General features: G+C 42.7%; 1 protein-coding gene across 1 annotated transcript in view; it reads left to right on the top strand.

The window, feature by feature from the left end:
• LCT (lactase) overlaps positions 1–16,390 on the top strand; it is a 96,486-nt gene that overhangs the window by 64,822 nt on the left and 15,274 nt on the right. Inside the window, 5 exon segments of the mRNA XM_029607892.1 lie at positions 284–552; positions 1,385–1,675; positions 9,463–9,661; positions 14,168–14,370; positions 15,621–15,730. Coding sequence (XP_029463752.1) covers positions 284–552; positions 1,385–1,675; positions 9,463–9,661; positions 14,168–14,370; positions 15,621–15,730 — 1,072 coding nt within the window.

Raw genomic sequence — 16,390 nt, 5'->3', positions numbered from 1 at the left:
TTGTCACAAATTTCCTCTTAAATTTTGTGGTGAAAAACTCTACAAAAGATGATATTTTTATCTATTTTTCTGTAGATATTTTCAGAAATCTCTGTTACTGAAACAATTTGATCTGCTCATGTGTATTGATTGCACAACATGCCTTCGGGAAGAAAAGGCTTTACCTGGCAGGGTCAAGCTTAGCTGTATAGACTGTGCTGGCTAGCAAATTCCCAGATATCTAAACTGCAGCTATTCCAAGTTCACTGCATGCATTCTGTAACTTTGTCCTTATTATTTGCAGCTTACCACCTGGATGGTGTTAACCTTCAAGGATACACAGCTTGGTCTCTCATGGACACTTTTGAATGGAATAGTGGGTATAGTTTCAGGTTTGGATTGCATCATGTGGATTTTGGAAATCCCAGCAGGCCAAGGACCCCCAAACTCTCTGCACTATATTTTGCAAACGTCACCCGGAACAAGGGCATTCCATTACAAGCGGATGATGAGTTTTTGTACGGAGAGTTTCCCAAAGATTTTGCATGGAGCGTAGCATCTGCTGCTTATCAGGTCAGGAAATAACATGGCTTTGGCTAGGTTAGAATTTATAGACTATCTCCTTGTATTCTTATAAATCCAAATTACAATCCCTTTTCTTAACTTCTGCCTGGGCTATGAAGAGAAGGGCCGGGTCAGTGCCTCAGCGGCAGTGCTGTGCGGGTTGGATTCTTAAAGCCAAGGTTTGCTCCTGGGCCTGGGTCAAGGCTCAGACTTCTGAAGAGTCGGTGTTTACATGCACAGGGGTTTGGGCGAAAGTCCCAGACATCGCCCAGCTGCAACTTCTGCTAGCTGGACTCGGGCTTCCAGAGGGAGTCACTGCCTCTATGTTTTCTGGCCAAGGATCGCGGTTGCAATACCTTGGCTAGTCAGGGTGAGTGGGTGGGAGAGTGGCGGAGGCTTAAAATGAGGTAAAACCCATTTGCACAAGGCTGGTTCCAACTGAACTGGAAGCCCCAAAAAAAAAAAAAGGAGGCACTGCCATGTGAAAAATAAAAGAACGAAACAAAGGTGAAATAATACATGGGACAGGAATTTATGTGTGATTGAGAGATAAGTGGACACAGAATGCTGTGGTTATGGTGAAACATGAGGTAATGGTGTGTAGTGCAGATCAACATAGAACTTGATAAAATCTTATTTCTGGGACTTGTGCTGTGCTCGCCCCTGCTGCTGGCAGAGTACCGCTCAAGGGCTCCCTGAACGGTTTAATGTGGGCTGAGGTACTAGCAAGGGATTAGGCGAGCCAGAAACAGGGCATTTTTATTCTGATGGTAACAGAGAAAATCTTGGAGAGTAATGGGATTAATGATTATATTTGTTTGGACTGTGTTGTGAAATCTAGATCGAAGGGGCCTGGAGGGCCGAGGGGAAAGGACTTAGTATCTGGGACCAGTTTGCTCACACCCCCTTGAGGATTGCGAATGATGAAAACGCAGATGTTGCATGCGACAGCTATCACAAGATCAAGGAGGACGTGGCAGCGCTGAGAAACCTGAAAATGCCTTATTATCGTTTCTCAATCTCTTGGCCTCGAGTTCTCCCTGACGGGACTCTAAACTCTGTAAATGAAGCTGGATTAAACTACTACGTACGTCTCATCGACGCCCTCCTAGAAGCGGGTATCAAGCCTCAGGTAAATGTCACGCGTAGCCTCTTTAAAACTATGGTATCCTGCCAAAGTGTCAATCAATCGGTGTGGTAAGATGCCCAGTCTCTGCACTTTTTCATTGCAAATGAGCAAATGCAACGGCGGGGAGCTTGGGCACCCAGGAGACGCATGTATTGAGCACATGCAAGTTTGCAAAATTAAGTGCCGCAAAGGTCTGCCTCAGCACAGCTATCCTTCTGTGGGGGTTAACTCCTCCGGCACCAATTGTATCAGCTCCTTTTGCAGTAGCTCTGCTACAGTACTGTGCAGTGCAGCACAGCACAAAACTGGTCATAGGCATTCCTCTTATGGAAAATTCAGGCCCTGCCAAAACTTATAAATGGCTGTGATGACACCGTTATAATGCTTTGGTGAGATCAGCAATTATGAGAGACGCATTAAGCTTGCCACAGATTATGGGTGATCCAATCCAACCTGCTTATTGGCAAATCCAAATGTGAGATAACATGCTAGTGGCACGCAAGCTATTGCCAATTCTTTTAATAACATAGTAACATCTTAGCTGCTGGCAGACATAGAGCAATTAGCCCATACAGTCTGCCCACTTATTCTGATCTGCACTGCTAACTAGGCATCTCAGTTTATTTTGGAAACACACGTAAAATTGTCATGCCAATAAAGTTGTCTAAAGCTGAATCTGTCAGCCAGAGAAGCCTGACATCTTGAAGGTTGTTACAACTTATCCAAGTCAGTTTCTGTTGTCATCCTCCTTGGTTCTTTGCCATCCTGGGTAGATAAGCATACACATTTCCATATTTTGACCAACACCCTGGCCTTCCTACCCCACGTGTCTTACCACTAAACTTTGTAATAAAACTACCAAAACTAGAGAAGCTAGGTCATTGTGGCCTGCTGGATGGGGCTTAGCCATCACCAATGAGCCGGGATTGACTGGATGTTTCTCAGGAAATAAAGCTTGCTAGTTCCCACCTGGTTACCTTATCTGGCTTCAATAGTATCATTAGGCCATGCACATCTTATTTTCTCCTTTCCACTTTTCCTCTTGCTTTTTTTAAAAGCAAATGTAATGTCATCACTATGGAACATAGAGATAAAGGTCAACCAATAGGTTGTATGATTAATTTGATATATTTGAGGCCAATATTCAAAAAAGCTTCCAAAAGATTACTTATTTAGCTAAAGTTAACTGGGTTAAATTATCCCAGAAATTCAGTGCAATAAGTATCCCACTTGAAGATCCCCAATTAAAGTTCTCAGGCTGCTTTACACTTAGCCTGATAATCGAATACTGCCGGTTAGGTGTAAAGTTATCCAGCTAAACATAGCCAGATTAGCCTTAACTGGCCACATTCAAAAGAACATAGCCTGGTTAAGTGCCGCTACATACAGAACAAAGGATCTTATGAGCCTAGCAGCCCGAATTACTGTCCCCTCTCCAAGCAGTCACCCTAGGCCTTGCAGGGCCTGGCCTTCCAAAACCCCTCTGTGATGATGGTCACCCAAAAATCGGAAGGGTTCCACTGCTGGCTTCCCTCTGCCCGCACCCTGGTTCAAAATAAAAGTGGCACTAGCAATGCCACTCCCTCTCCCCTTCCCCTCCCCCCACCCTGGCAGTACCTTACAAATCTCTTCTCTTCAGCCCAGATTGTAGTACATTACTACTGTGACCTGGGCCCAGCGCTCCCAGCATTGCTATGTGATCGATGCTGGACGTGTAACCTAACACGGAAGCTTACGCTCCTAGTAATGTTGGAAGCGTTGGGCCCAGCTCACAGTAGCAATTTACCATGATTCAAGCTGAAGAGATTTTTAAGGTACATGAAATCTTGTACCCCTCACAATTTGGTTTTAGAAAATGTTTTAGTACAGAATCCCTTCTTTTAGCATTATCTGATATCGTTCTCAGAGGTTTTGATAGTGGAGAATCTTCTATTTTAGTTCTTTTAGACTTTTCAGCAGCTTTTGATACGGTTGACTAGGAAATCTTAACAGAGACTGATTGAGATTGGTCTAAGTGGAAAAGTTCTGTCCTGGTTCAAGTCCTTTTTATGAGAGCGATCCTAGCAAGTAAATCTAAAAAGATTGATATTGACTCCGGAGTACCTCAAGGAACTTCGTTATCTGCTACCCTTTTTAATATTTATTTATTACCTCGATGCAAACTGTTGTCCGGACTAGGTATTTTATATATGCCGATGATGTTCAGCTTTTAATTCCTATCAAGAAATCCATCGAAGATAGCTTAAAAACCATCGATATCTGCCTAACTGCTATAAGACAACTTTTAATACACATGAAACTTGTTTTAAATCATCAAAAAACTGAAATGATTTTATTAACAAGAAAATCAAACCTTGACAGAACTTTCCATTTTAATTCAGACTACATGAAGATTGTTTCCACTGACCAGGTCCGTGACTTAGGAATTTTCATTGATAATGAACTCAGAATGAAATCTAACATTAAAAGGAAAGTTAGGGATGGCTATTTTAAACTGCACATTTTAAAACGTCTTAAACCATTATTAGAATTTAATGATTTTAGAAATATTCTTCAGTCTCTGCTCTTCTCTACTACAGATTACTGTAATTCTCTTTTATTTGGTCTCCCTGCAAATTCCTTAAGACCTTTACAGCTTCTCCAAAATGCTACAGCCAGAGTCCTATACAGAGGAAAAAGATATGACCATATCACCCCAACCTTGAGAGACTTACACTGGTGACCGATAAAGCAGAGAATTCAATATAAAATCTTGTGTATCATTCACAAATCCTTAAACTGTGACCAAACTGAATGGCTAAATGCCCCCCTACATTTGCATACACCTCAAAGAAATCTCAGGTCTGCAAATAAAGGTCTTCTTGCAGTGCCTTCCATAAGAATAGCACATCTATCAGAGGTCAGAGATAGAGCAATCTCAGTGGCAGGGCCTAAAGTATGGAATTCGCTATCAGACGAACGTAGACTTAAAAAGACATCAAATTATTTTAAAAAAATCTTAAACCTGGATATTCAAACAGGCTTATGAAAATTAAATACTGTCAAAGGCCATACAACAGCCAGTTGTGATAATGCTAACTTAAAGCAAAGGATTAAGCAGCAACCTTGCAGTCAGATCCCCTTGTTTCCTAAACATAAGAACATAAGACCATAAGAACATGCCATACTGGGTCAGACCAAGGGTCCATCAAGCCAGCATCCTGTCTCCAACGCCAATCCAGGCCATAAGAACCTGGCAAGTTCCCAAAAACTAAGTCTATCCCATGTTACTGTTGCTAGTAATAGCAGTGGCTATTTTCTAAGTCAACTTAATTAATAGAACTTATCCAATCCTTTTTAAAACCCAGCTACATTAACTGCACTAACCACATCCCCTGGCAACAAATTCCAGAGTTTAATTGTGCATTGAGTGAAAAAGAACTTTCTCTGATTAGTTTTAAATGTACCACATGCTAACTTCATGGAGTGCTCCCTAGTCCTTCTATTATCCGAAAGAGTAAATAACCGATTCACATTTACCCATTCTAGACCTCTCATGATTTTAAATACCTCTATCATATCCCCCCTCAGCCATCTCTTCTCCAAGCTGAAAAGTCCTAACCTCTTTAGTCTTTCCTCATAGGGGAGCTGATCCATTCCCTTTATCATTTTGGTTGCCCTTCTCTGTACCTTCTCCATCGCAACTCTAGCTTTTTTGAGATGCGACGACAGAATTGTACACAGTATTCAAGGTGCGGTCTCACCATGGAGCGATACAGAGGCATTATGACATTTTCCGTTTTATTCACCATTCCCTTTCTAATAATTCCCAACATTGTTTGCTTTTTTGACTGCCGCAGCACACTGAACCGACGATTTCAATGTGTTATCCACTATGACGCCTAGATCTCGTTCTTGGGTGGTAGCTCCTAATATGGAACCTAACATTGTGTAACTATAGCATGGGTTATTTTTCCCTATGTGTATCACCTTGCACTTATCCACATTAAATTTCATCTGCCATTTGATGCCCAATTTTCCAGTCTCACAAGGTCTTTCTGCAATTTATCACAATCTGCTTGTGATTAACTACTCTGAATAATTTTGTATCATCTGCAAATTTGATTACCTCACTCGACGTATTTCTTTCCAGATCATTTATAAATATATTGAAAAGTACGGGATCCATTACAGATCCCTGAGGCACTCCACTGCCCACTCCCTTCCACTGAGAAAATTGTCCATTTAAACCTTCTCTCTGTTTCCTGTCTTTTAGCCAGTTTGTAATCCATGAAAGGACATCGCCACCAATCCCATGACTTTTTACTTTTCCTAGAAGCCTCTCATGTGGACCTTTGTCAAACACCTTCTGAAAATCCAAATACACTACATCTACCAGTTCACTTTTATCTACATGTTTATTAACTCCTTGTCTTTTAATTTATTGTGTTGAAAATCTTTTTATTTTACTTATTTTTAAAATCTTATTATTATTTTGCTTATTTTTCAACAGGACGGTAGTTTAAATCTAATTTGTATTCATTTTATTATTTTAATATGTCTGTATTTACTATATTTTAAATATAATTACCCTTCATTTAATTTTATTTATATTTTTGAATGGAGTGATCTAAATTGTTTTTGCACTTATTTTTTAATTATATTGTATTTTTAATTTTGTATTTATTTATTGTACACCATCTAGATTGTTTACAGATTGACATTATAATAAAACATATAAATAAATAAATAAATAAATAAAATAAATACCACCAGGGTGAAGGGAGAGGGGGAAGGAGGGGAATAGTGGTGGTGTCACATTGTGCCACTTTTACTTTGAACTGGGGAATAGGTGGGGTGGTGGGGAGGCCATCTCCAGACCCTTTCCAATTTATGGATGACCATCATGACAGAGGGCTTTGGGAGGGTTGGCCCTATAGGGCTTATGGTGACTGCTTTGGTGGCAGGGGGAGGGGGAACAGTAATTTGTGCAGGGTTGGTGCTTCCATTAGGCAAAACAGGTGGTTGCCTAGAGTGCCAAAATGTTGGGGGGTGTAAAAATCCTGCCAATGTGAGGCCCAGAGGGCTGCTGTGCTAGAGCCAATACCACCAAAGAAAGGAGCACTGTGCCGCAGTCAAGCCATCAGTAGGAGTAAGCACTGTGCTGGAGCTGCTGCCAATAGGTCAGTTGGGAGAGGGGATGAATGACTGAGGGCTCGCCTAGAACTCCATATACTCTTGCACTGGCCCTGAATTCAGGCTGCTAGGCCTGCAAGGTCCATTCTTTTATTCCTTTGTAGGGCCACTTAACTGGCTATATTTTTTTGAATATAGCAGTTAATGCTAACATTATCGGGCCAAATGAAGCCAGATAACTTGAGACCTGCTCTCAGTCACATCTGGAGATAGCCAAATATCTAATTCGGCTATCATCAAATATCAAAGTAGATGGATTAAATTTTCAGCTCTCTTGTCCCCATCCCAGAACACCCCAACACATTCCTTTCTTATTTAGCTAAATTTTAGCTGTGCAATGAGTCATCTGGCTAAAAGTGAGACGGATAAGCAATGGGGGTATTCAAAATTTGCTATTTAGCCGGATGACGTGCAGGTTATCCAGCTCAATGGCTTTGAATATTGACCTCACTGTGATTAGCTTTCAACGGCTTTACACCCTTCATCAGCTTGATCTATTTCTTGACCTTTATTTCTCCATAAAAGTAAACGTAAAGGGAAAGTTCTCAGCATTTGGAGTGCAGGGGCAGTTCTATAATGAGGCGGGGTGAGGCGGCTGCTTCAGGCGGCAAGATTTTGAGGTGCAAAATTCCTCCCTGAAACCTTCCTGCTACAGCCGCCTCACCCTTCATTCAGGCAAACAACTCTGCAGGCAGGAAAACCTGCAGTGCTGGTGGCGTGGAGACAAAAAGAAGAGAGACCTTGGATCCCCTCTGGAGCCCAGGCCAGTGGCGACCAAAGAAAGGGAAAGGAGACCGCGACCCGCTGCCGGATCCCAGACTGGTAGCAATGGAGGAAAAAAAAGGAGGCAGTGGGCCACCTCCTGTGCGCAGGTCGCTGGTGGACAAGAAATTAAAAGAAGAGCGCAGGTGCAGTCAAGGAAAAAAAAAAAGAAAGGCCACTGCTGGAGCCGGTGGCAGCCAATGAACAAGAAAGAGGGCCGCGTGCCTCCGCCTACAGAGCCCAGGCTGGTGGTGGCGGAGAAAGGAAAAAGAAGCCATGGGTTATCTGTGGTGGCCAAAAAAAGAGATCGCGGGATGCTGCCAGAGTGAAGCCGGCGGCATCCAAAGAAAGAGAAAGGAGGCTGCAGCGTAGGCTGGAGGCAGTGAAGAAATTAAAAAAAGAGGCTGCGGACTGCCGCCGGATCTCAAGCCAGCAGTGTCTGAAGAACAAGAAGAGGTACAATTTGTGTGTGTGTATGGCGGGGATGCAGCTTGTAAGTGTGTATGAGAGGGTTTGTGTCTGCATATGAAAGGGTGTGTGTGTGTATGAGAGGAAGGATGGGAGGGTGTGTATGAGAGGGTGTGTGTTTGCATGAGAGAGTGGGTGTATGTGCATGTATATGTATATATATATATATATATATATATGAGAGGGTGGGTGAGGGTGTGTGTATATGTATGGGTGGGTGAGGAGGTGTGTGTGTGGGTGAGAGTGGGTGCATGTGCATAAGATGTGGTGGGGGTAGTGTGTGTGTGTGTATGAGAGAGTGGTGGGAGTGTGTATGTATATCTGAGAGAGTGTGTGTATGAAAAGGTGGGTAGGTAAGGGTGTGTGTATATGTATGGGTGGGTGAGGGTGTGTGTGTGTGTGTATAAGAGGGTGGTGGGGTAGTGTGTGTGTGTGTATGAGAGAGTGATGGGGGTGTATGTATATCTGAGAGTGTGTGTGTGTATGAAAGGGTGGGTAGGTAAGGGTGAGGAGGGGTGTGTGGGTGAGGGAGTAGTGTGTGTGTGTGTGTATGAGAGAGTGGTGGGGTGTGTATGTATATCTGAGAGTGTGTGTGTGTGTATCATGTGTGTATGGATGTGGGAGAGAAGTGAATGAGAGTATATGTGTGTATGCATGATTGGGTGTGTGTGGAAAAGGGAGAGGAGGGCAGGGCAGGTGGCGGGAGGGGTGCGCCATCTCATCCCTCGCCTCAGGCAGCAGATTGCCTTGAGCCACCCCTGTAGGAGTGGGACAAATTCATTTTAGGGACAGTAAATCACAATTGCAAACCATCACAGTGGGAGTCGACAAAAAGCAGCCTCCTTGCCTAAGAATTAAATATATTTATGGATTTTTGCAGTCTGTGCAGCTCAAAATATTGTGCTCTAATGGGAAAATGATCACATCAAAGAGGCAGGAGGCCATGAGGATTTCCACCATAGATTAATATGGAAGGGAGCAAATGAATTCAGTTTGTGTACTGGAAACCTTGTGTGTTTACAAGAAAGACAAAATTGATAAGATGTGCATCCATTATTTGCCCAATGATGAGCCCTTTTCCATCAACATTTACTGTATTGGAGGGAATGTATTCAGTAAGATCAAAGTTGGATCTACCCAGACACCAAGATTTTCTGGAAAGTTGACTGCATTATTTATAAATTAATTATATTTCAGGCATTCCTTATAGACTTATAAACAAATAAACAGGTATACTTCACTAAGCATCCAAACGTTCTCAAACATGGAACATTTGTTGGCATTTCAAGCCTTGTCTTCTAGGACAGAAGAGAACAGTAAGTGATCTGTTGTATAAACTAGAACAAAGGTTGTGACCCTCTCTCTCTCTCTCTCTCTCTCTCTAGGTGACAATTTATCACTGGGACCTTCCTCAGGCTTTGCAGGACGTTAAAGGATGGGAGAATGAGACCATAGTGCAGAGATTTAAAGATTATGCCGGCTTCCTCTTCGAGAAATTAGGAGACAAAGTGAAGTTTTGGATAACTCTCAATGAGCCATACATTATAGCAAACCTGGGCTATGGCTATGGCACCTCGGCACCAGGTAGCCCCACTGTATTGTGCTATGTTTTTAATGGCCAGTGTTATGTCCTGGATATTGTGTAAGCTATCTGATGTCTCCTTCCTACCCAGCTCACATGGGATATGGAACTGATCTGAAGTAGTTTTTTTCACCCCACAGTTTAATTGGCTTTTATGAGCAGAATTCATCACATTTGGATCAGAGCTGCTATACTTTTTTCACAGAGACACAACATAGGGAAAACCCTTTAGTACATCAGGCCCATAGACACTATGGGGTCAGATCAGCCTGGATTTGTGAAAAATACTCACCTTTGTGTTTAGCAATGATCATGAGCAGGGGGTGGTTCAACCCAATCTGCTGCCTGAGGCGAGGGATGACATGGTGCTCCCCCCCCCCCAAGGCACAAAGTGCCCAGGTAGGAGAGGCCCAGGTAGGTGTGTGGAGACCCCCTTGGAGTTTTGCCAAATGGGAGTCTGGCCCTTTCAGTGATTTGAAATGCTGGGGAAGGGCGAAAGCAAAGGATCAAGCTTCCCAAAGGCAGATAGAGTATGAGTGAGAATATTTCTAGGGAGCTGGCAATTGTGCCACGCTCCTGAGGACCCTACCACTTCCCTCCCACCCTTTCCTTCTCCTTTCCATCACTTCCCTTTCACTCACACCCCTCGTCCTTTCCTTTTTCTTCCCTCTCATTAACAACCCCTCCTGGGTCTTCCTCCTTCTGATGATGGGAGCCCCGCCGGCACGTCGACATACTGTGCTACCCAGGTCTTTTTTCCTTCTGTAGGTGGAAAGTAGGAATCCTATTGGCATGTCAGTAAACCATTGCATTTTTTCCTCCTGCTGGCAGGTTGGTAGGATACCTGCCAACATGTCAATAAACCGTACCATACTGTGTCAATTATTTGAATTAGATCTATGGCAGAAAGGTTTTAAACTGATCTGCATGCTTCTTACAAGGATGATTCCAGAATGTAGTACCGAGCGGTACTTCTAAATCTTGGCCATTCCAATGTGGTGGCCTCCAAGTCTCATTATCATCACCTTCATTATTTAATATATATTTGGCTCTACTGGGAAAACGTTTGACTGAATTTAACGTGAACCACTTCAATCATGCAGATGATATCCAGACATTCCTTCTTATAGGTTCAATTTTAGTTACTTGCTGGCCTATCTGAATCTCTGTTTAACTATGATTTTGCAGTGGATGCAAGAAAATAGACTGCTTTTAAAGACTGGAAAGGCAGAGATTCTCTGGATAAGACAATCTTTCCCGCTTTCTCTTCTGGTAACTCCTATCTTAGGACATTGTTCTTTAAGAATAAAAAAGGAGACCCGTAATGTAGATATAATTTTTGATACTGAGTTAAACTTCAGTAAACAAATTGCAGAAATTTCACTATTGCTTATTGTGAACTGCATCACTAATGTAGCAGAAATTTAAATGTAATTTGATTGCAATCCACCCTGAGACCAGCTTGGTAAAAGTGGAATATCTAATTTATTTATTTATTTATTAATATTTATAAATAACTAATAAATACAAAGCTTCCACAAAATTGCATCTCTAAAACAAAATGGCTGGTTGGTTTTCATCTGAACTGCTGCTACTCATCATAGCTGGGCCTTATTAATTTTATAAAACCTGTATATCCCACACCAGGCAAAGTTCATGGTGGGTAACAAAAATGCAACCATAAAATCAATAAAACAACAATAAAATCAAAGACAGATACATCTGCTAGCCACCACACGATGTTTCCTACTGCAAAACCAGATCTAAACATCCTAACTGGTAGGACCCTTACATCCCTGCTCGATAACAATATATCCATTCAAAGTCCCAGATGCCTCAAGCAAAAAGGCTAAATCTCTTAAGAGGTTTTCAATTAGTCCAGAATTACGCAGCTAGAGTAATTACAGATACTTAAAAGATTGAGATTCTTTCTGCAATACTCAAAGAACCAGTTAAATATTGCTGCCAGTTTAAAATGGTAACTCTCCTCTTTCAAGTTCTTACCTTGCATCTAAACTAAATTTGTATGTGCCTATAAGAATGCTTAGATCTGATCATGAGGCTTTATTGAAGCTTAGGAAGAGTGGGTTCTCCTCCTGGATCTGGTGCAGGGCAATTAGCTCAGCTTATTTAGTAATTCTAAATGCAAGTCCAGGCTAATATGATGCATCATTGCTCTGCTAATTTTCTAAAGTCACCTAAGTTCTAATCACCAAAGTATATTTTGTGCCAAGGATTTTAGTACAAGTACCTGTCTGAGATTGCTAAATTGTTATGATTGTTCCTGGTGATAAGTCTAATATTCCTTATAATAAAATTTCTTATCTGAGACAAACAGTATTGTGTAAATCTCTGCACCACTTGGATCATATATAAAAGGTATGATAGTGATAAGTTTCTGTGACATTCTCCGTCCAGAGTGGAAGGGAGAAGGTGTTATACAGACAGAAGTTTACGCTTATGCCTACAGTGATCCAATGCCTCTAAGAATCTGGCACAGGAGGCAGTTGCCTACATTGCCTTTCCCTAAATCTGGGCTAAGTGGCAGTGTCTGAAAATCCAGCGGCGTTCAGCAGCCGCCACATAGCCAGATAACAGGCCGATACAGTACCGATGCGTTAAAAAAAAGTGCGGCAGTGCTGGGCGCCTGCGCGTTTGATGGGCGCACATTTTGGTTCACAAGCCGCTCGATTCAGTATTCAAATTAGATGCAAATCCAAGCAGCGACAAACGAGCGTCCAAAGCGCGCCTATGAAGCGGTAGGCGTTTGCAATGCATTTTCTGTATAGAGCGGAGAGTATCCAGGGTGCGCTGGCATCATACCTGTCATTTCAAATGTCATTCCACCAGGTAAGTGGATGGTTCTTTTCTACAAACCCAGCATGGACACCGGGGCCGCTGCCCTGAGCATCCGTACGTCCTTGTTCGGAGGCCACCCCCAACCTTCCACGTCCGGGCGCTTAAGGACGTGCAAGGACCTCTGGGCGTCTGTGAAGGTCGGGGCCTCCGAGCATGGACACCCAGAAAGAGGGGAATGCTGCCTTCCAACGTCCATGGCCGCTGCCTTCAGTGCCCGTCCGGACGTCCAAGGTAAGGGCTTCCGTTCATGGATGTTCCCGCCTCTATCTGGGCGTCCATGATCGGAGGCCCCGCTGCCTTGAGTGCCCGTCCAGATGTCCAAGGTCGGGGCTTCCGTTCATGGACGTTCCCGCCTCTATCTGGGCGTCCATGATTGGAGACCCTGCTGCCTTCCAACATCCATGGCCGCTGCCTTGAGCGCCCGGCCGGACGCTCAAGGGAGCCAGACGTCCAACCGAATGAAAAAGATCGCCAGAGCCAATATATGCATGTTGTCCATGACACTGTCCGGTCCAAAGCTGACTGAACACCACACTAACGCCAGGATCAGGGTAGGCGGTAAATATAGAGGTTAAAGACGCGGTAAATAAGCTGGTTAAAAATGCGATAATTTGGGCGCACGTTACTGTATCGGGGGGAATAGCTAATCCAATCATTAACATATCATATACATGCGGCGGGTGGAAAGGGATACACGTCTTTTTCGGAACGCGCTAAGGATGCGTAAAAGCCGATACTGAATCGCGTGTCCGTCTTACGCACTCAAAACGTGCGTCCAAAGCAGGTTAAAAACCGCGCAACCGCGGCCGCGCTTTACTGTATCGGCCCGTAAGTAGTTAGTTGCTAAGTGGTGAGCAGGATGGGGCATAAAGGGGAGGAGCTACTTATCTGGCTAACTTAGCTCGATAAGTAGTGATATGTAGTCTTATCCCTTATGGCTTTTTGACTTGGCATGTAACTAACTTGTCATGAGGTACTGTGAAAGTTTGTCCGCTTTACCATCTGGTTGGTCACAATATTATTATAAGATTTTAGTTAATGTATTGGGTTACTTTATTCATTTTTGGATTTTCTTTATCAATTAATATACTGTGTTGTATAAGATTTTAGTTGAATTTTTGACCTTGTTTTATTATATTAATTGGTTTCTATGGTATGGGTCTATGTATTTTTAGACTGTAGCATGATATGGACTGTATTGCATATCACAGCGAGTGTCTTTGAACGGAGGTCTATAAAATAAATTGACATGAAACTGATGTTAATGCCAGCAAACCGTGCCCGCTGCATGGGTCTTCCTGCTAGCAAACCATAGACTGGGGGCCTTTGGTCTGGATGCAAAATAAGGAAGCCACTGCAGGGGGCACTTGGTGCCTGAGGTAATTGCCTCACCCTGCCTAATAACAGAACAGCCCTAATCATAGGTGTCAGCTCCGTGGGTGCTATGGTTACTCGAGCACCCCCACTGTCAGATCTGCCTTCCGCATCAGCTCTTCAGGCTCCTGGACCTAGATCAGACCTGCGCATCATTTTAGCAGATTTGGTTGTTATTGTTTTCGATAAAATGATTGTTAAATGACACAGGCTGGTGGACTGATTATCACATTTGACACATTATTTGCTTTTATGTTTATTTGTTGTTTTTTAAGGAATCTCCTCAAGACCGGGTAGTGCGCCCTATATTGCAGGACACAATTTAATAAAGGCCCACGCTGAAGCCTGGCATCTGTACAATGATAGCTATAGAGCAAAACAAGGCGGGAAAATCTCTATTACCATCAACTCTGACTGGGCTGAACCAAAAAACCCTTATAAGCAGGAGGACATCGATGCTGCCAGAAGATATGTGCAGGTAATGTGTGCCATGTGCACGTATGCAAAACCTTCTTCTGTCACCCATATCCTCCCCTTAGCGATACTACAGCAACTTCAGATTATATTGACAGTAAATGTGTTTTTTCAAAAGTGAGCCTTTGGGATGCTTTCTTACCACAGCTTTCCATTAACCTCTTCTAAGTGCAGTCTTTTCAGAGCAGAAGGGTGCAAGCCTGGATATTACCTCTCCAGAACAAGGGACAGGAACAATCACCAAAGGGCAGTTTTAGTTTTGCTGAGACTGGGAAAAACATGTGCCGAGGATGTGATATGCTCTGGGGTCCTTTCTTGGCCTCCTGCATTGCATAAGGATTTGGGGCAGGCACTCCTACCATCAGGGGTCCATAGTTTATTTTATTTATTTATTTATTTAATTGAACTATTTCTAGCCTGCTTATGCGAACCAGTTGAGCTAACGGGCTAAGCACATAATATAACAAACAAGAAATAATACAATAGCTATAAACATTTCATAATAAAACAATGTTACTCCTAAAACTGGGCTTCTTCCTGGGCCGAAAACACGACCACTAAAACATTATTGTCTGAGCTCTCCAAATGCCTCTTAGAACAAATGTGCCTTCACCTGTCAATAAAAGACCATACGGGCACAGGGGAGGGGATTCCTTAATCTTCTGAATGAGCAAGTTCCTCTCTCTGGTTCACTGCATATCAAGCCTGGAGAAGCCACACCCGGGCACTCCTTCAACGGTCACTGTCCTGCCAGGTTGGGTCACTGACCCTGAACCTTTAGGCTCTGACCTGGAAACCTTTTGAAGTTGCCTCCTTTTCCATATTGCAGCTGTGGTAGAAGTTGGAGTCCGCTGCTGGCCCAATTACCACCACCTCCGCTGCTCTCTGCAGCACCCACTCTTTCCTTTCATTGTTGCTGTTCTCCGAGGAGACGCATGGATTAAAAAAAACCAAACAAACTCTGACTGCACATCCCTACAAGATGAGTGCCAGCTTTCCTCACTGAGTTGATTTACTCACTGGAGGAGAATGAATTGCTTTAGCCTTTTCTGGAGCATAACAACTCTCCATGCAGGATGTATGGACAAGTTCTGAAGGTTTAAATGAGGTCAAATGAGTTCACCAATTGTTGATAAACATACATTCTCTAAGCAAAAGCTTGCATTGGTGGCACAGTATGAATGGATATTATACCCAAACTGAGTGTCATGTGCTATAGCTTTTATAAATCATTCTGCTTTATTATGTTAATAGTTTTATGGTGGTTGGTTTGCACATCCCATTTTCAAAAACGGTGACTACAATGAGGTGATGAAAACAAGGATACGAGAGAGAAGTCAAGCCCAAGGACTGCCAAAATCCCGGTAAGGATTTCTTACATCTTAAATACGTTGATTTATGTTATTATCTACTTACTTCCTTGTAACTATTAGCATATATCAATGAACCAATAATGAATTGCCCATTTATATTAGCATTGGCAAACTCTGATCCTCAATGGCTATCATGAGGTCTAATTTTTAGGGCATCCAAAATATGCAAATTAATCTACTCTAAGCAGATGTAAATATGTTGTATGAGTATTCATTATGACAGTACTGAAAACCAGACCAGGAAATGCTTTTACAATAGCTGCCATTTGAGAAATCCCAAATCCTCTGAAGGTCAAAATGATTTTGAGTGACTTGAGCCCTTGGACATTTTGAATGCATGTAGATATTTTACAAAGTTTCACCAAAATTAAAACTTGCGAGCCTTAGGAAAAAGTTCTTGATTGGCTATGTTCAGAATTTCCATTTACTAGAGGTGAGCAGGATATTAGCTGGGATATTCATTGGGGCTTAACTGGATAAGTTGCCTGCTGAATAAACTTGGATAGAGTTACCCACATAAAGTTATTCAGGTAACTAGGCCACACACCTAGCTTTTGAATATTAAAACAAAACTAGTGTGCCAAGCAGATACCAATCCCTTCCTCCCACACTTAAAAAAAAAAGTGTTAGCAAAATCCTCACTTTCCGAAC

This window comes from Rhinatrema bivittatum, chromosome 6 (genome assembly GCF_901001135.1).
Source record: "Rhinatrema bivittatum chromosome 6, aRhiBiv1.1, whole genome shotgun sequence".
Classification (NCBI taxonomy): Eukaryota; Metazoa; Chordata; class Amphibia; order Gymnophiona; family Rhinatrematidae; genus Rhinatrema; species Rhinatrema bivittatum.
This window is presented reverse-complemented; position numbering and strand designations above follow the sequence as displayed.